The sequence below is a fragment of the Sphaeramia orbicularis genome, chromosome 10 (genome assembly GCF_902148855.1).
Source record: "Sphaeramia orbicularis chromosome 10, fSphaOr1.1, whole genome shotgun sequence".
In the NCBI taxonomy this organism is placed as follows: domain Eukaryota; kingdom Metazoa; phylum Chordata; class Actinopteri; order Kurtiformes; family Apogonidae; genus Sphaeramia; species Sphaeramia orbicularis.
Window position 1 is genome coordinate 31,126,793 of NC_043966.1, and position 20,929 is coordinate 31,147,721.

General features: G+C 42.4%; 2 protein-coding genes across 2 annotated transcripts in view; one reads left to right on the forward strand and one right to left on the reverse strand.

Annotated features, from left to right (window-relative positions):
• The window catches only part of atrx (ATRX chromatin remodeler), a 41,205-nt gene extending 36,857 nt beyond the window's left edge, over positions 1 to 4,348 (forward strand). Inside the window, 2 exon segments of the mRNA XM_030145346.1 lie at positions 55 to 183; positions 2,729 to 4,348. Of these exon segments, the coding sequence (XP_030001206.1) occupies positions 55 to 183; positions 2,729 to 2,953 (354 nt within the window). The 3' untranslated portion in view covers positions 2,954 to 4,348.
• Positions 4,349 to 5,927: 1,579 nt separating this feature from the next.
• fgf16 (fibroblast growth factor 16) lies at positions 5,928 to 11,959 on the reverse strand. Its single transcript, XM_030144775.1, is given in 4 exon segments — positions 5,928 to 6,926; positions 6,928 to 7,118; positions 9,268 to 9,371; positions 10,898 to 11,959. Coding segments are annotated over 4 exon segments (651 nt in total). The 5' UTR covers positions 11,202 to 11,959; the 3' UTR covers positions 5,928 to 6,874.
• Between the last annotated feature and the right edge of the window lie 8,970 nt (positions 11,960 to 20,929).

Below are 20,929 nucleotides of genomic sequence, written 5' to 3' on the forward strand. Positions count from 1 at the left end.
ATAACCGGACTTGAACAGTTCTGATGGTAGTTAACTGGTCCTTTCTCCCTCCAGTGGAAGGAGAACCCGACACTGACAGAGAGCCAGGTCCAGTCTCTGGCCCTGAGCCGACAGGCCTCAGTGGAGCTGGAGGTCAAGCGTAGAGAAGCCATTTACAGGGACGTCCTCGCCCGGCAGCAGGGGGTAAGAGCTGCTCTGGGAAAAGCCCATAAAAAACATTAAACTACTTTTAAAACAGGAATAAAGACTACGCATGTAGGTGAACCATTGTGACAAAACTGGCAAGATTTGGTTGAAATCATCATCATCTTATAAACTGAAATAACATGAGTATCTCTTTGGATAGACAGAGCATTTAGAAACAACCTTGAAAAAGATGTGAACATTTAAGCCATCAGGGTTTTATTTTCTGCAAATATGAGGGTAAAACCTGGCAAAAGACACACAAAATTGCTTAAAGGTGCGGGAGACTTTCATGACCAATTTTTCATCAAATCTGTAAAACCTCAGTCATAGCCTAAATATCACAAATCTGTAAGTCTTTTTGTGATTACTCACCTGAATCTCTTGCATTACGGTGAACAATTTCGAAGTGCCATCCACCATAAACAGACCTTATGTTTACAGAGCCGGGAGGTAACTCGGGCATCTTCGGAATTTTGTTGCTACATTTACATCCCGGTTCTGGATGTAAACAGACGGTTTGTTTATGGTGGATGGCTCTTCAAAACTGTTCACCATAATGCAAGAGATTGAGCTGAGTAATCACAGAAAGACTTACAGATTCGTGATACTTAGGCTATGACTGAGGTTTTACAGATTTGATGGAGAATTGGTCATGAAAGTCTCCCGCACCTTTAAAATGTCCATCCATCCATTATCCACCGCTTATCCGTCCTTTAAAATGTAATAGACATTAAAATTATGAATAACAAAAACAAATTTTCTTAGTAACAATTAACATAAATTAAGAACATCTGGTACAAGGGCTGTTCAATAAGTTCATGGCCTCACCCAGAACAGAACAACACAGACCGATAATTTATATTTTATTTTTCAACATAATCTCCATTTACAGCAATGCACTTGGTCCATCGATGTTCAAGCATCACTATCCCATCACGAAAGAATGTAACATCCTGTATTATAACAACCAGTATTTCTGGGTGAGGCCATGAACTTATTGAACAGCCCTCGTATATGAAAAAACAACATACAGAGCAGAATATCAGTTATGTTTAAAGGCTACAGAAAATCACAGATTATTTCCATAACTGTACTGTAGAGCTGGTATACACGTCAAATCAATTTTCTTCATTATAATCAGAATCCTAATGTAAACGTATCATACATGAACTGTGTCTCAGAAACTAAATGATTAACTTAATCATAATCCTAATGTTTTTTTTTTCTAACCATCAGCACAAGTATTCATTCTCAAGCAGCAACAAGTTGCAATAAAACAATCACCACATACAGCTTTGTCCACAATACTTAATATCTGAAAACAAAAACCCTTCAACATCAGCCAAAATACTTTAACCTGGAAAGTCAGGCATGCACTGCATTAACTCATTTATTCCCATTAACTTGCATGCAAACTTGTGGTTTTGTTCTCTCATGTTCAGTGCAGTAACCCAATTTGTTATGACATTCTCCCTCTGCGATGAATTTTGTTCTATTTGGCCAATTTGAAATCTAGATAGCTGAGTATTTCTTTCCTGTTATTTTTCAGTGTACTCTGAAGGTTTAAGATGTTTTTGTTCAGCTGCTAGATATTTCTCTGTCATTTAATCTAGAAGATTATAGATAATTTGCAATATTGTGGATCTCAGGACAAACATTACATATATATATATATATATATATATATATATATATATATTTATTTATTTATTTATTTATTTATTTATTTTGTAATTTATTATTATTGTTTATTTATTTATTTTTTTTACTTTTTTTTTTTTACATATGTGCTGTATTTTGCAGTATCAGTAAACTGTAACAAAAATGGAAAGGTGTCATCGGCATTATTTATATATAAAACAAAATGATAAAATATTCAATAAAGGCTAAGTTGGTAGCACTAATCAGGCATTTTTTGACCCTCAAAAAGCTAAACCTTGATTAGACAAATTAACACCAGTTCCATCTGTGTTGCCAGGTAATGTTTTTTTTTTTTTTTTTTTTTTTTTTTCAGTATACACATTCTGTACATCCACGTAACCAGAAGAACGTCACCTAAAAGCTCAAACCAATTGTCAGACAATAGTATACAATCCAAACAACAAGCACCTTAATGGGCAAATATCTAAAACAAGCAAACACTTTAAGACCAGTGTCTGTCATGAATAATTTAATAAAACTGACCAATGTGACAAACGTAGCGGTGCTAAGCTAACCCTAAGCAGATCCAACAGTACAAGTATTATTTCTCTATCGCTAAAACTCACTGAACAAGCCATAGTCATAACTACACATTCTGTTTTACCTTAGCTGTTTTCTGATCATAACTTGATTTTTTTAGCTTCTGCTGTGGTTAATCCATCGTTTTGTGTTGCATTAAAATGATTCTGACTGGAAATAAATGGCCCAGGGTTCAACAGGTTAATTGTTGTTTATCATCCAGCTCTAGTCTGGACATCTTTCAGCCTGGTCTTAGGTTTTCTTTTTTGTTTTTTTTAATGTGTACTTCTTGTTAACCGCCTGTGTGTTTGTGTCTCCACAGCTAATGACATACGTGCAGAAACTGATCACCAACAGGAAGGTGCAAGAACAGCAGCTGGCCATGGCCAAACAGGCCACTTACCTGAGCCAGCTGGCAATGCAGAACGGCATGCTGGGAGGCCCTGGGATCAGCCAGATGGACCTGCTGGGACTCTACCAGCAGCTCCACGGCCTCGGCACTCATCAGGCTGCGGACAAGAATCCCGGGCCCTCCAAGGGCCTGTAGGTCAGGATGGCTCCTCCACACCCTCACTCAGCTAGCCGGCTCCCAGTGGCCCAGTCCCAGCAAGGCCCTGTGGTCTGTACCAGATGCATCACGAGACCACTTAGATCTCAAAGCGACCCGGTTCATTTCAACCTGATTGAAAATGGAGCCCCAAACAGAGGGTGGTGTAGTTTTGAGATGAGGGCCACACACAGGATCGACTCTCAGTCTTTTATTGTGTAGTTCACTGAGAGAAAAGGCAGTATGATGTAAAAATAGGTGTGTGAGCTGGGTCGAGTAGAAAGTTAAACAGAAAAAATGTATATACAGCCTCAATGTTATTCAAGTTCTATATCTTAATTTTTTCATGTATTTAAAGACAAACAAATCTACCCCCAATGCTTTAGGCATTGTATCGTTTCCCCTTAAAAGAGGGCTTCGTTATTATTTAAAGTCAGTTTTTTATACTGTTTTAATGCCTAACAAACCTGAGTGGGACCAGTGTCGATGGTGACAGGACTCGATGTAAAGCTCCTCATGATAGCAGCCCCAGTAGGTTCCTCCACCAACATCCCTAAGTTGGAGAACTGTTGGTGCTTCAAAGTCCTGCTCTTTTTTGAAGGGTAGAATAAATTGATACATCAACGAAAAAACAAGAAAAAAATATGGCCTTATATTTGTTTCCTAAAAAAAATGCAGGTGTAAAGTACTAAAATTTGAGATTTGTTGAGGATCTTTTCTATTATGCTTTTAAGTGTTTACATTAGTTGTCGCTGAACATGGTAATGGAATGCTTGTGTTGTTCAAAACTGCCTGCCGGTTCTTATGACCTTTTTCGTAACATCATTCACATTGTCACGTGTTGTCTAGCATAGCACTGTGCGTCCTGCTCATTGTTTATGTTCCACTTGTGTTGATCCCAAGCCAGGGGGCGATTGACTGGGTCTCCAAAAGCACAACACGGTCAGCCTGGTATCACAGGGCCCAAACTCGTACACTTTACTCGTCTGTCAAAGTCAGGAAGCGTTTGATATGAAGTGAAGACTGGAGATCTTCGTACTTCCGGCTGACATGCATCTGCTTTGAGAGATGTGCCCCCCTAGACGCTGTAGGCGCAACAGGCGGGACCCCCAGACCCCCCGTCTTCTACTTTGGCACATTCTTGCTTCTAAATGCTTAAACTGGTGTAGCTGTTAACCATGAGGAACATGTACATTTCTCATGAAGAGGCGCCTGTTGTCTCTAGTTGGCTCCTGTGTTTGCACCACTTGTATTTCATAATTGTAGATTAACTTTTTTGCCCTCCTAAGAATGTTCTTATGTTAGCAAATACAACATGATTTGCCATGAATCTGATCTGCTATTATCTTGTTAAGTATTTAATATAACATTTAATAAAGTGACCAAAAGGATGAACTCTTTATTCTGAGTCATTTATTCGGTTTGCTCTTATTGTGGTTTCCTATCATACACCTTTATGATAATCAATATTTCTGTTTAGGTTCAAATAAGTTTAGCGTGGAGTTTGATTTTTATTTTCAACTAGCACTTTTATAAGGATTCTGAAATTGACTTGGATATAATTGGAGTTGTGAAGTGGCTTGAGTGTTAACATCAAATTATTAACTCACATTTATTTGGCACGTCTCTACTGCAGATTCTTTTTTTGTACCCTCTGGCATCTGCACCGCTACAGACATGTTGGCTGATATTATTTGATTTAATGATTGCACTGCTTCATTCAGGTTTCTTGTTTATTCTTGTTTTCTAGTCAGACAATCAACAAATCAGATAGTGGTGGTTTGAAGTAAAATAAACAGTGGGAAATCAGATAACTCTCACGTCCTGATGCGCTGTCCCTGCATTTCACACACAGTGCACTAAGTGCCTTTTGTCCCGCTCTCTTCCCTTCAATCTGTCATCTATTTTTCCCTCTCCCAGTATTGTTTTCATTTCTCAGTCTGCCAGGGTTTTCCCCTGCATGTCTTTGACTTTTCCATTCCCTTCCCCCAGGGGAGCTTGCTCTCACAGCTTACAGATATCTGCCAGTGGAGAAACATTACAACTATTGCAGATGTTGAAATGTTGATCCCATCCCCTCTTAGCCCCAGATTACCACCGCTCCAGGTTTGCGGCACATCCACGCTGGGTCTCTGTGTGGCAGGCAGCTGTTTCTGTCCATTGAAAAGGCCCAGTGCAGAGACTCCACTGTAGTGGGGTCAGTGAGGCCCCTGCACCCATGGACCAATCGCTGCCCAACCCATGCTGATGTGTAAAGCCAATTAGTAGTCGGGATCCAGTTGCATAAGGAATCTGATTTGATACGGTGTATGTAGGCCGACTAAGACCTTATGGAGACAGAGAGGGTCTGTGCGTATTAGTCCGTAAAGGGTTTATGAGGGTAAATTGCCATGAGATTGCATGGGTGTTCACCTCTGGGAAAATATCTGCTGCATCTGTCAACTGTTTTGTCAGGACACTGTATCGAAATAATGGTTAAAGTTGATCCACAGGTAAAAGAATATACTCATAAGTCTTAAAAATGAAAGAAAGAAATGCGGCATTCACATACAATATGTTTTATATCTGGTTTAATTGGTACATCATATTTTTATCCAAGCAAAAATAGTCTCACAATGAATTCTCGACTAGCAGGACAATTTTATTGTCATGTTCATTGCAGTTCTTCATTTTTTTGGTTTGCTTTTTTTTTTTTTTTGGTGTATTTCAGTAGAATCTACAGTTCAGATAACTTCAAGTCATTACAAATAAAGTCTTTGCAATAAATAAATATATAGATTTATATTTATACTTTATATGTAGAAAATAAATATATTGTACATCTCATAAATAGGATCACCATATGTACACCTCAGCTGCTTGCATTTTTAATAATGTTCGTGACACTTTGACCATTACAAGTCACCATCCTTTAAAACCCATCCCTAATTCTTTACAACCACGGTCAGAGAAGTGCTTTGTCCCAGACTTAGTCACTTTTTTTTTTTTTTTGCTTGTCATTTCCTAGAAGATGGTGCTTAAGATGTTTATTTAATGTGAATCAGATGAAGAGATCAAATGAGCTTACAGCTGGGACCGGGCATGTGCAGTAAGTGCTCTTTCATTGATCCCACATTCATTGTAAAGATTGGGTTCCATCTTCACCTTTGAGTTGGAATAATTCTTAATAAAACTCCAGTTTGGCTCATTACAGTTTGTTCTCTGCCTCACAGACATTCCTCTCACAGACTCTTCAGTACCTGACTTTGCCAACCTGTCACTTTTCATGCGCTATCTCTGACCATCCTATTTATCATCATGAATGTGGAATGTGCCCTCTTTTACATTTCACATGACCATTGCTGTGTCATCTGCAGTGCTTTCTGTCATCCGGAACTCCTAAAAGTCTTTTATTCAATGTTACTCACTTTTTTTCATAGTTTGTAAAAGTCAGCCATCACGCTCTGCCCACAGACTTAGTGCTACACAAAGAAAGGAAAAAAAAAAAAAAGGCTGTGGACTGCAGCTGGTCGTGCATGTCACTTCGATACACGTCTAAAAAGTGGTTATTGACAAAACATGGCACTGATTTTAAATTGGCCCACAGCCGGCAGTCATATGGGCCTGAGGCCACCGTCTCCATCAGTTTTGACCTCCTTTCTCCATGTCTGCAGTGGTTTTACAGGATAACTTTCCCTCCTCACTAAGGTCACACGTCCACTGTAGAGGCAAGTGAGGCTTCATCCAGGGACATGCACAATGTTTATGTCAGTGCTGTACGTGTTTGGCCGAGGCGCAAACGCAAGTGACCTCAGGAGTAGCTGATGAAAGCAACAAGGTTGAGAGGGTAAAACAGTTCGGTACCTAGGTTCCAAAGTCCCACAACAACTGCTCTCTCTTTTTCTGTCCCTCCAAGTGAACCACTTGTGAGGGGAGCACTGGTCACCTGTACTGGAATAAGTCCCGGTATGCCTGAGGGATCTTTTCAATCTCCCTGGCCTGGTAAGAAGTGGGTGAGTTTCTGGTGTTTTTTAGTCCCTGCCGCCCTCCCTGGCGAACCATCCTTGTTTAAGGCCACGTAGTAGAACCGCCCCGTGTCCGTGTGTTTGTTATAGAGTTGAAGCGTAGTGTTGTACCAGTTCTCCTCAAACTGCTCCCTGAACACACATTCTGCTGTCAGCTTCTTCTGCAGGAAAGAAGCAACACATTAGTCACATGTTGAAGGTCCTGCTCACATAAAAATGACCTGAGTAGTGAAAAGCTGAGATGGATGATGCTGCTTAAACAGACAGACTCTCCTCTCACTGATGAACTGGTTAATACATGCTTCTGGCTAATCGGAGCAGTTTTTGTGTTTGGCCCATGAACTGAAATGAACCAGTAGAAACTCATTTACGCAGGTGCTCATTATGACAAAGGGGGGGAAGTCATTACAAGCAGCTTTTCACTTTACACCCCATACTCACTCCTTAGACCTGTTAACCTCTCATTGGGCACAGAAAAATATTTCCTTCCCTCTGATGCAACAGTGAGCACACACACCCAGTGTTCATCCACTCTGACTGTGGTGCACACACAGAGCAGCTCTCAGAGCCTCAGCCTTCACTGACACCACAGCATGAGCGATGGCTGTGGGTTCAGCAGGTGAGACTGTGCTGGCTGAGTGAGTGTGTGAGAACAATAAGAGACATCAGGGTTAGAGCTGCTTTCTGCCAAAAACAGTCAGTCATGCAGTGGTTCTGCTGCAACGCCTGCTGCTCGATCTGCTCTCCTGCTTCATGCATGTCAAGGGTATCACCACAATGACCAGGAGCCAAAAATGAGCCCCGTTTGAAGGTGGTGTGTGGGGCACAAAGGGTACAAGGTTGGCCCTGATGTCCTTTGTCCTTCCTGGATACCTTTCCCTTGTGTTTACTTTTTTGGCTATGAATACATGGTGCCTCCACACAACAATATTAATGTTCCTGATCAGTCTAACACTCCCTTCAACACACTTTACAGTTTAAGAAAGTGTTTGTGCAAGAGTCTCGGTTTTTATTCCAGAAGCAATTTTGTTGATTGGCTGTCAGGCTGTGCTTGGCTGCGGCTGTGTGGTGAAGCTGTTGTCTGTAAACACAGCCTAAGGGCACATGACTGGGCCAGCTCCATCCGAATACACACAAACCTCATCCGATCAAAAGCTCGTCAAGGTCCTGGTGGTTGTGGACGGAAGCACCCTTCTACCTGTTACCCAGTTTCACTGGGGCTAGTTCCTCCCCCCACCTATAGGCCTCTCAGGCTCAGACAGATATGTCTGCATCTCTCTCCCTCTGTCAGTCAGGTGACTCAGGTCAGGTGTGCAATTATCCCCACCCCCCAATCACTGCCTACCCACGATCACTTGCCCCCCTCCTCCCAGGGTCAAAGCTTCAGGATGCCAGACTCTGATAGCACACAGTAAACAATTATCTGCACTTTCAACACAATGGCCGTACTTAAAAGTAGCCTCTGTTCAGAGCCGGGGGGGAGTCCGAGCCCTGAGAGGCCCTCAGGTAATGCCCTGGGACACCTGATACATGTAACCCTCACATACTTCCCCTCATTGTTTTTATCTCTTTCCTTTTCCCCTTGCTGTCCCCAGATATTAAGCTTATGTGAGACAAAGTCAGTCAAGTTACAAAAACAAGATGTACCACTAACAAATGTCTTCTTTATTCAACCCCACAGTCTAAACTTGAATCCAGCTGCACACGCAGAGGTAATCTAAAATCCACCAAACCCGCACATCCAAAGTGACTCCAAATGGCCCTGTGTCCACTTTGGGAAATATGTAAATATTTCTGCATATCTGAGAACAGAATGAAGAGGTTGGTTTGCTTTCTGCAGCTCCAAACAAGTCTGAGGTGGATCTTAGTGCTTTTTCTTGACTCCCTTCACTTTAAAGACAAGTAAAAAAAAACAAATTTTTTTTCCCTTTTCTTTGCTTCAGCTGGAGTTTTCAGTCTAAACGTCCACACTGTTTACCAGACCTGCTGTCTAAATGCATTTGCATAGTCATTATACTAAAGAAAATCAGCAGGAGAAGGAGCTATGATACTGAGAGTGTGAGAGTCTGTAGGAGAAACACATACTTGTTTTGTCTCATGTGGTTTTCTCATCTGCCACGTATGGGAACCTTGATAACAAACTGACTCCCAGATGAAAACCTCTTCCCAAAAGATAATACACTTTTACAATGCGAAGAAAATTTTGATTAATTTGCAAATCTAATGTACTCAAATCCAGCCTAGTTGTGAATGAGACCATGGGCTGGATGTGAGGGCGGGGTTGGAAATGGAAGGAGGGTTTTGACTCACCGACCCATAGAGCTCTCCTTTCTCATTCATGCCGAGGTAAAGTCCAGCGTCCACTCCTCTGATGCTGACCAGACCCACTGCCAGACTGATGAACTCCAGGATACCTGAGGTCAACACACAGCACACTGCTGGTCAGGGAAACCCACAACCCACTGTAAGCACTTCAGCAGACAGCCTGAACAGGACCACTGAAGAAATGTGAATCAACCTGCATGGTTTTGATGGAAAAAAAAAAAAAACTTATTTTTTTTAACTTTCAAATCATACAATATCACATTACGTTATATTGAAATGTCCAGTGTTCATGCTAAGACAAAACAACTCCCACTAAATATTCAAGGCTATATGATAACTCTCATTGTATCACAAGAGCAGAAGTACTGAATAGAATTATAGGGTATGGGTACACTGCAGATAGGTTTCATTCTTTTTATTTAGTCTGACCCAAGCTCTATAGTCTGACAGGTTGTGGTGTCTATAAATGTCTTTGGGACTTCCCAAACCGACTACTAATACAAAGTGAGAGTCACTTTTATGGAGCTCAGTTGTGGGTTAAGTCGTTGGGTGAACTGCTGACTCACAGGAAGTCCCAGCAAAAGGAACATGCACTTCAAAGAGGAGGAAACAACCGGTAAAATTAAAAGCCACGGGTTGTTGTGATGTCGAGGTTAGTCAGAGAGGCTCTGGCTGAGCTGACTGGCACAGAGGCCAGCTTCCAGCCACCTGGTCCCCATCTCTCCGACCTCATCTGATGCCAAAGGATGACAGAGAAGATCCCTTTATTTTTTGTGGGGAAAAGAGTGTATTTCATATCCCTTTAATCAAAGCCATGTCTCCCTCGCAGCTCTGACAAAGACCTTGCATTTTAAGGCTAAGTAAAGCCAGAAACAAACACGCGGACCACCATCCTGTAAACCGGCTTATTTGGCTGTAGTCTGAACATTAAACCGTCCCTGAATTCCGCAGTGGTCATGCTTTAATTTAGAGTTATTCCGCTCTTTCCGCACCGAGAGAGCCGCTCTGCACCTGTGAGATGACTGCATGGCTATGAGGCGCGAGACATGTGCGTATCTGCCCTCTGACCTCATTTGTTTATCGTTCTCCAGCGAGCCGCACCTCGCTCCATTGACATTAATGCTACAAGCAGAGCGCGAGCCCGGGCCAGCTTCAAGCGTCGCGAGACGAGCTCTGCTTGTTTGTGGTTGAGGAGAGACACCTGCGGCCCCCACGCGCACTGGGGTTGAGAGTGGTAGGGGGTGGGGGGTGGGGGGGTTGTCAGGGAAGGTGTGGAGCAGTGCGTAATGCGCCAGGTGACAGTGACGCACGGATAGGAGTTCACAGGGGATGAGCGGCAGGAAGCGTCCCAATTAAGCCACCTCTGGAAACGAGCTGAGGAAAATTAGAAAAGGTTTTACATTTTATTGTTTTGATTAAAAAAATAAAAAAATAAAAAATAAAAGATGGATGCCATGTTGGAATATGAAAAAGTAACAGGGTTGTCTCCAAGAGCGCGTTGGCTACAGGCTGACGCAAATTAAAAGAAAACTTCACATTCAGAATATACATTTAATAAAAAGTGTTTTCTAATTTCTGTGGGGGAAAAAAATCACAGCCATACAAGTCTTCTCACCGAATCTGCTGTGGTCCTGTCTTGTCCCGTGTACTGTCCCATTGGGGAATATCTCCAGCTGAAAGCCTGTCCTGCAGTAGAGCTGCCGCCGCCTCAGGATCCCTTTGAGGTGCCCAAAATCCGTCGGTGACCCACGCTGCAGCCTCCCCTCAATCTGTCCCAGCCGCTCATTCAAGCCCACGGGAGACTCCGGTAGGGGCATATTCCCGAGCGCAGGAAAGCTTTGTAAATCCAAGTCGAGTGTCCCCAGAAAACTCCCGACCTCTGCCATCGTATGCACAGCTGTCAAATTAAGCGAAGGCATTTCTAATGTACGGTGGCTGAAGGAGGGAGAAAAGTTTACGGTGCAGCTCAGACTCAGAGGTCCGGTCCATGCACGCACAAAGCGGACCGAGCGCGTCGTGCTCCTCCAAATCAGCGCAGTCCTCTCAGCTTATTAATGGTCCTTTGCTATATTCATCAGTTTGATATCTCTGTTTATCAGATGGAAAGACTCTATTATATACATACTCCCCACGCATTCTCACATTGGATATTCAAACACAAGCCACGCCTGGCTGGCATCCCTTCTTACGCGCATCAGTTTCCTTTACTGAATGTGCGCTTTCAGTTCAACTTTTACTACTGACGATGCCGCCGTCTACACTCGCCTTTCACTGCTTTCTTAAATAAAGGCTGTATGTCTTCCGAAGAATGAAGTCCACAAGTATCTTCTCATAGCTCCTGCGCTCCTGAATGCGGTCCGAGGCTGTCTGTTAAATTCACATAACCTACCCAGAGGCAGGGAAGTCTGGTAAGAGTTTGTGGTGCATTAAAATGCGACGCAGATGCAGAAGCAAAGACCATCATTGTTAAAACACAAATGTCAGCTGACAGAAAACCGAAAAGCTACATGTATCATAAACTGTAACAACCACTCCACCACAAATGCAATCCATAATTTTACACTGACTGCTTTTGGTCACACCATAGCTTATCTTGGAAGAAAACAAAAAGACAGAAAACCGCAGATCATTTAGCGAACGATTCCCCACAAGATTATCAAAATAACCTGTGCATAATCTCAGAGCAATCCAACCTCCTGCACAAGTGACAGTGCCAACCACTGCAGTTGGACGTTTTTCATGAGAGCATTTTCTCCACCTCCTTGTTGGAAGCAGGTGCTTCCTCGCCCCTCTGCACAACGTTTGCACTGTGCTCCAACAAACCAGCAGCCTAACCACTTGTACTACTGGCAGGAAGGGGAAAAAAAGGAAAATCCAAACGCTGATGACGTGCACTATCAAATCTGACTGGAGCAGGGGATCAGGTGAGCCATTTCAATCATCACAGGGGCCACAAGAAAAGGTCAAGAAAATGTTTTAACCTCTCCAACATTAGTATTCATAATGTGCAAAATGACTTTTATTCTAAGAGAATCAGATTTGCAGCTCCTCAACATGAGGTTCTGCTCCTTAGCAGTTATGTAACAACAAAAACTGGAGACCAAACACTGAGAAAACATAGATATGGTGTATAGTTAACTCCTTTACTGTCATAGAGCTTGAAACTGTTGAAACTGAGACAGACAATGAGCACCTGCACATCTCCGCCTCTTTCTCTCAGCTCCAGCCAAAGTCCCACCAGTGATGTCAAACGTTTTCAGAGTGAGCTGTGCTATCATGCTCAGAAAGGTGCACATTAAAGAGAACACAGAGAACCATAACAGGAATAATGAATAATAGGTGTAATTTATGATTGAATGGGGATTTTGTATCTCTTCTGTGCACAATGGGGCAACAGGTTTCAACCTGTGTCTTTGCAGGAAAAGAAAAAAAAAATAAAATGCAGCTGTTTAGTGAAGACTTGATTTCTGTGAAGATTGAAATGAAAACAAACTCCAGGAGTGTTTTAATTAGTTCACTTTCTTTGAGATATCATTGACAGCAGGACGGGTAGGAGGGAAGGACGGTGATTACATCAATAACACCATTTAACTATTAGGCATGTTATTTTAGACCTCCTTCAAGCTGTTTTCGGAAACCCCCGTCCTGAGGAGGAGTTCTCACCTCAGAACTAAGAGCTGCTCATCAAAAGCAGCACCCTTCCTTCTCTGTAGAGAAATGTGATTTATGACAGTGTATCACTTCAGTGAATGGTGACAAATAGTATGTTAAATTTCCACAAAGTATGTATAATTGTTTTGATGTCACCATCAGCCCTTGATGGATTTCTAGCTCCTTGTTTTTTTGTTAATTTATCAACTTGCGTGGTGGCAGTGCAATCTATTTTGAAGCAGATGTGAGTGGCTGTGAGAGTAGGATACAGTACGATTGACCCTCCAAAGCACGCAGGCCTTTTTCACTGCTACTAATTATGCCACTATAAATCTTGCGGGTGTGTCATGGCGGCATTGAAGTCAGAGGAGGGACAGTGGCTTTCAGCTGGTGCGGGATATGAAAGGTGGTGGGGGTGATGAATGCCCATGGGCCTCTGCTTGATGAATTGGGCAAGAGGTTGACGAGGAGTCAGCGATGGTCAGGCTTTGTGCGATCAGACACCAGGGCCCTCGCTGCAGAACAGGATGAAAGGAGGATTCGTCTCAGCTAAAGGCTGGAAGGAGAGGGATTAATGAAAAAAGAGAGGGAAAGAGAGAAAGAAAGAGACTGAGCAAGTGAAACAGTGTAATAGAAAATTAAAAGGAAACACCCAGGCTCCTTTTCTAATGCGTGTTGACTTTCGCTCACTGTCCATGTCCTGTGTGTAAACTGAAATCAATCTTAATGGCTGTTAAGTATTAGGATCAAAATCTAGAGGTGGTACATTTTGATGTGACTTTTTTTGGTAGCTATTAGAACTACATCTGTTGCTGGTCAGGCATATTATATAGTTGACATGGCAGATTTATGGCTGCAGACTAAAAAAAAAAGACTTAAAATGTTCCCATATGCTGAGAACCTGCAGAGGATATAGAAATGAAGATAATGACCTCAAGTGCATGGCTACAGCTTTGAAGTCGCTCTCCCATGAGTCAGAGGGAGGGAGAGTCGGAATTGAAAATGAAGTTACACTTGCAATGGGAATTGGGGGCTAATAAGTGCCTCACCTGTTTATTTGGATTAACCAAACTTCATATGTGTCCTCTTCAGAGGGGTGAGCAAAGGTCAGTCTACGCAAATAAAGCCGGTGTGTTTTACAGGCAGAGATTATAATGTGGAGCACACAGGAGGTGTTTGTCTCCTTTAAACACAGTTCATGTTGCAATAAAGTACTTGTCTCAGTGTTGTTTTAAAAAGAAAACCCTCAATAAATTGTGTCGTGTGTCAGTAAGGGGGACATCTCTTCTCTTGTCAGCAAAGGTGGGAAATAATGAAGTCCAGATACTTAGTAGCCGCAGGTGCTAGAGTTTTTAACCCAATATCAGTACCTGTACATGGGAATGGGGAATTATTGTTATTTAGCATTATAGCACACTTTTAAGTCTGACATCAACTTAAACTGGTTGAGAAGATGATCCCTTGCTTTACTTAATGGTGTATATCAGATGTAAAAGACAAAGGTGAACCCTATAAAAAAAGGTGTCATGACGCTGTTCACTTTTAAGGCTGATTTGCATATTGGAGCATCTTTGTGCTGCCATACTTTGAGTACATGTCAGAGCCTGTACCTTTTCACCTCTACTTGATAAAGAGTGTACTCATTCCACCTCTGCCCATCAGTGCTGTACTGATTGGACATGATGGGTGCCCAGTTTAGTAGAAGGCCTCCTGGTGCTCCTAATGGCTCACTTGATCATCAGATCTGGGATCAGGTTCCTCAGACCCCTCTTGACATCAGCCAAGTGAGGGCATGCAAAAATGGTGGCCTCCATTTCAGTGGCTATTAGGAATGAGTGTTTGTATCTCGTGCCACCTGGTTAACAAGGCCCGTGAAGGGTCAGACCTCTGCGTCTGCTGCCGCCTGGCAAAGTGGAACAGCAAAGTGCACAGAACTCTGAATGTGGCTGTAGAGCACAGCTACAAACCCAGAAAGGGAGAGAAAGGATATCATCTGTTCTTATTTTACCTTTTGTCAAGCAGCATGTGGAAAATGATCTTCACTGTGAGTTATTTGCAGAGCTGGATTCCGTGTTATTTCATTCCCTAGCAGAGACATAACAGAGAGGGTCTCCTCTTTCACGCAGGTGGTCCTTCGGCCTTGTTCAAGGGCGCTGTGTGCACTGGGGCATGGGTGGGAGGGTATGTAGGGGGGGGGGGGGAGGCAGAGGGGTGGAAGACACAGACAGATGCATGCGAATTTAGGTAATGGTGTAACATTTCAATGCCTGCTTTCCTTGGCCACCCCATGTAAAGATAGTGTTAATTAATTTGTTTGCTTTGCTTTCAAGCACTAACGAATGGAGCCCTCCAGGTTTTGAGAAGCCACTAGTATGCAAGGAACACAGTCTAAAACCAACATTTGTTGTACAAATTGCTTGCATATGTTCTTGGGAGAGGAAAAAAGATCCTTGTCATGACACACCGAAAGAGATGTCCCACTTTTTTTTAACTCAATGGGAAAACTTTGGTAGGAATTTTAAACTTTGTCTCCAACATTTTGGTTTGGCAGTTAATTATGCATACTCCAAACTTGTGGTTTTTCTGTTTTCATCAGATGGCTGACGAAAATATAAAACGGATTTCTAAATGTTGTATTTCACGGTGTAAACTTCCTACTTATCCACATCATAAGTGTGGTTTTAAGCCTTTTTCCTCTGGATTTATTTAGACTTGTACTGAATTCTCCTGCTCACTCACCAATTCATCACTGAAAGGATTTTTAAGCTCATGCTGTGTGTCAATAATTTCAGGACATTAGCGAGAGCCACATTAGAAGCTGAAGGTGGGTGTCTGTATCTGAGCGATGCTCCACCTGTCCATCCAGACTGATGACTGATGTGCAGTGTAATAACAGTAATAACAGCTCTGCTTGTGTTTCTCAGCTCTGAATGGCTGCGGTCTGACGTTACAGCTCAGACCACAGAGTGTATATGCGTGATCATGATCCTGTCTGATGAGGGAACAGGCCCTCAGAGCGAGACTATTATTCTTACTACAACACAGAGCAGGAATCTACCCTCAAACAGATGTTAGGAGCCCTTTGTAGAGCCTCTGGCACCAAGCCCAAACCTACCTATCTGCACAGCTATTTACATGGCAATCCAGCTGCTCTCTCTCTCTCTCTTTTTCTTCTCGTCGTTCTTTCCTTCACCCCTCCCTTCCTTCTGCCCTCTCACTCTGCCCGTGTCTATACATTTACATTCCCCGTTTCTCTACCTCCCTCCCTTCTTTCCCCTCACTGTTTGAAATCAAATACCCGTTCTCATATAAACTTTGATCAATCAAACTTACTAATTTGTTTAGCCGTGGAGACAGTGACATACTGATGCAGGTTCAGTTACAGAGGGATGAAAAAGGCCAGGCGCCCCCTATCTCAGAATATCTCTGTGTTGACGCAAACCTTTACCCCACACTTTATATTTAGTCATTCCCCTTCACAGAAAATCCAAATATATCCCTAAAATTTTTACCTGCTATGCTGACTTATTGTCCCCTCTTGTCCAAGCAGATGTGGGAGGCAAGGATTATATGATAACCATTCTGGGAATTGGAGTTTATATTTACTTTCCCACTAATCTTGCAAGGTGATATAAGATGATTTGCACTTCTATTTTAGCCTGCAAGACCTTAGAAATGTGCACAGCCAGAGTCAAGTCATTTATTTCATTTAATTTAACTCATCTATCAAGTTCAGAGAACTTACAAGCAGGAGTGTTACTCCTAAAAATGTAGAAAACGCTAATATTAGTTTATCCACCTCAACGAACAAATGTGTGGCTGTAGAAAAGTAGATTTTTGTTGGTGTTCCTAATCTTTAAGGTTTATTAAGAGCCACAGTGACTTAAATGATCCAAATATTACACTTTTCTGGCTCAGAGGGTGGATCTGGTCCTCATTTGCGGGCAGCTCAGTGGCAGCATTATGATAAGATGATAATTAGACAAGCAACCTTCATGTAAATGAAAGGAAATGAAATCAAAGTCCACTGGGGCCCTGAAGCTGGCCGGCTCGTCAGTAGAGGGTGCTGATGTTTTCCCCTTTCACAGCCCAGCCAACATCTCAGATTGCCTCAGAATCATGCAATGTCACGCTATGACAAATGGAGATACATTAGTTAATTAAAGTGGGGAGTTCAGAGCGGGGTGACGCAGGTCGTCCTTTTCGCTCTCATTCTTAAACATTCCTCCATGTCACGATGCAAAGGCAGAGCCCAGTCCAACTCACTGACTGTCCTGGCGTGATTGGATGAGCTCTTTCTCAGTTTCTGTAATCAAGGCCATTTCTGCTTCTGACGTAGTTTTGGTGTTATTCTCCCTCTGTTGTTGACTTTAGTGAACACTCAGATCTGGTATATTGGTGGAGGTAATTTACTGTCTAGAGTGATTTACAGTTTAGGGTGATCGTGAAGGTCTATGCATGAGAACGCTTAAAGTTTGTTTACCAAATAGGATTAACAGAGGACATGTCTTTCACACTGACATTAAGCAGCTCCTTTACCAGAGACGTTTTAATTGGCTTTAAGTGATTTTGGCAAAAGAGGAAACGCCAAATGAACTAATGGGGGCAGCGGGTTCACTGTTGATGATTTGTATTGGGAGGCTAAAATGGAAAAGAAACCACAGAAACCCAGTGTTTTCATCTGAAGTCTTCCACTTCTGCGTCTTTGATGTGATGGGGGCAAATAGTTGTTAGGTTGAGGCAGTCTATCCTCAGCCAGAAACAAAGCTGGAGGCTGAGACAGGTGCATCGCGTTCATCACATCCTGATGGAGGAGACTGTGGGCCAAGATGTTGTTCTCAACATATTGGAAGTGTTTGTTAACAGATGGAGACATGTGCTGGCAAACGTTCCCTCACATTGTCCAGAAGGAGGGGAGAGTAAAAGGATGGGGTGGAAAGCAATGTTTAATTTCCAATGGCACGAAGGACAAAGGGATAAAAAATAGGTAATATAACAATGAAAGCTTAAATTCAACATGTCCTGTATTGCAGCTGATGATGATAATAACTGTAGTTGTCAATCTATGCTGGGAGAAAATGATTGAGACTCTGCTTATTCCTAAGTTTTGACTAGAAAATCCAGCTGCAAATTGTGCAAAACCACAAGCAGGTTAAGGATTTTACCCCAGGAAATCTTTTTTTATCTGATGTCTGTCATACTTTTCAAGCATGTCTTAGTCACATATGTTCTTTGCAGTGCGCTCCTCTATCTGTGTTTGTATCACAGCTTTATTTCTCTTGTAAGGTCATGCAGCTACAGCTGGCATCAATATGGCAAGACTTTTTTCTGTCTGAGTCCAGCGCTGGAAAGTTATATTCATAGGGCTAATCAGTTTAAAAGATAATGAAAACAGAGATTGTTTACAGAGATTAGGCCCTTGGAAATGGAGTAATCAGTGCTTTGAAAGGGCACTGACAGCGGTGGGCTGGATTACTGTCTGTAGAAATGGAGCAACACAGCTCTAACTCTCCATCTCTAACAAGCTCTCAGAGCCCTGATGTCATCACAGATAGAAGATAGAGTACCTTATTCTCCACTCCTCTCCATTTGCTCCTCTTTGCTGGAATGAAATTACTCAACGTTTTACAGACAGGGGCACCTGTCAGCCAGATGTGTTTGAGTAATGAACAAAGTGTAGGATGAAGTAAGCGTTTTGACAAAAATGTCCAGAGAAAAATTTATCATGGGCTTAATTTCTTCACAAAGCCATTGTTTAATATGCCGTATGATTCATGTGACAACAGATTGATTTATTTCAGGAAAAAGATGCTGTATTAGTCGAGAACAGTCACCAAGTCAAGCCCAGACATATTAGTAACATTTCACACTTTCACTCGCATATGGATTATATAGTTATGTTGACAGAAACCGCTTTAACCAGAGGCCAACTGTTGTTTTTCCATGTGAGGGTAGGTTTTAATTTGTGTGGCTCATATAGTGTTGTTTGTTGGCGGAGCTATTTGATTCAGTTCCCATTTTATTGATTGGAGAGACACATGGGGCCCCAGTTTAATTGGGGAGGGGCTCCCCTTATAAGAGTTCACCCCAGAAAGTCATGAAAGTAATTATCAGTATCTCAGATCTCATTCAGCGAGTGGAACATATGTTTGGGATTTGGAGGTACAGGGTTGCCCCCTTCACCAGTCAAACAGAACTTGTATCTTCTCAGTAACCAGTAACCGGGGTATGAATCTTACAACATGGCTGCTGACAGAGAAAAGATCTGAGAAAAAGATAGATGGAGGGGTTGTGAGCATGATGTGTCAGGACAAGAGGTAGAGCAGCTCCTTTTGGCTCAGAATCTAATCAACATTTGGCTCCTCTCAGGCATTTCTCCTTCTCATTGAAGGACATGGGCAACACCAGAAGTAGTTTTCCATTCTGTCCTGCTCATACATACATGATCATTTGCTGTAAATACTTGCTAATTAAAGAATAAGCAGATTAGTGTAATTTGGTGTGTTTGTTTGCCCTGAATCTGATCAGGAATACTTCAGGGAAGGATCCATCTGGAGAGGAGAGGATGGGTGTGAATCTTTTGTCTTAGTCTGAGTCCGCTTTTGGCCACGGTGTGCTGTCAGTTGAGCGGCCCAGCGAGGCTAACCCCCGGCCCTCCGCCTCTGACCAATGACTCTGGCATCCTCGGCTTTGGCACTGGGACGTCCTGGGGGAATCTTTATTCTGATCAGAATACAGGGCAGAAACCTCCTATAAAGTCTTACAATAAAGTGAAACAGAGAAACCATGGATTTTTCTGGAAAGGCGAAAAGGACGGATCACCATAAAAATGTCATTAATCTTATGGGATTCTACTTTTACAGATCATACTGTCCTGTTTTTCCTGCAACATACCTTTCTGTACTTCAACAAAGCGCATGCTACTGCTGTCACATTTTCAGCCATTTTAAGACTGATGTAAGGGCTCGGGTTTGTAAAGCGCTGCGTGTATTCCAGCGGTATCCATTAGTGTAATGCCACTGTTTAGGAAACCTGGCTGTTTGATTGTGGAGGAGACCCTGACAGTGGACTTGACAAACAGTCGGCTGATCCATTTCCTTCCCAAAGGAGAGTGACAGGGGGCTGCCTTTGCTGCGAGCGGCCCCACTGTGCGCCTATAAGAACGGAGAGTTGGGTGGTCTGTCCATCAACGGCAGATTTGGGGTTAGGCCTGAGAAAAGCAGCTCACCCATATCAGTTTCAAAGAGTGAAACCCTAAGCGCTGGCCGCTCTCTGCCTGCTGCAGCCTCGAATGCACAAAGACACCTGTTGTTCCACTCTCATACAAAGGCCTAATCAATGTAGGTGTTTGCAGCCAAACAAACACAAATGCCATGTGGTATTCAGTTTGTAATTTTCATGTTTTTAAAGAAACGGTACATGTTTGTGCTTTGCTTTTGGCCAGAGCGAGTGATAACAACGCCAAAGCACTGATTACACACAATTTTTAACATCAGGTCTTATATTATTGTGAACTTATTTGAAACAGATATGATTTTCCACTCAGTGTCAGTCTGTAGCATGGATAAGACAGTAATGCAGTGCTAAGCTGTAGGTCACTTATAGTAATGTAATACATTTATGTGCAAAAGGAAACTTCAGCCCTGCAGGACACCGGGATGTATGTGCTGCTGTCAAACTCATAGACCATGATGCAACTCCCACAGAAAGAGGAATGATGAAAAAATAAAAAATGGTCTTTTCATTGCTTCTCAACTCCTCAGGCCAAGAATTATGACACTGACACAGGCACATATACCACTGTTAAGCATTTTCTTCTCAAAAATATCAGGAAAATAATTTGAGAAAGCAAGAGAAGCCATGCATGAGTTTCATTTATGACTACTGCAAAACCATATCAAACTTTGCTTCTTGTCTTTATTATTCTAAATTTTTATGAGAAATGGCATTCACAGTAATTTCATTGTTATCTTTGGACATCTTTGATTGTGTTTCA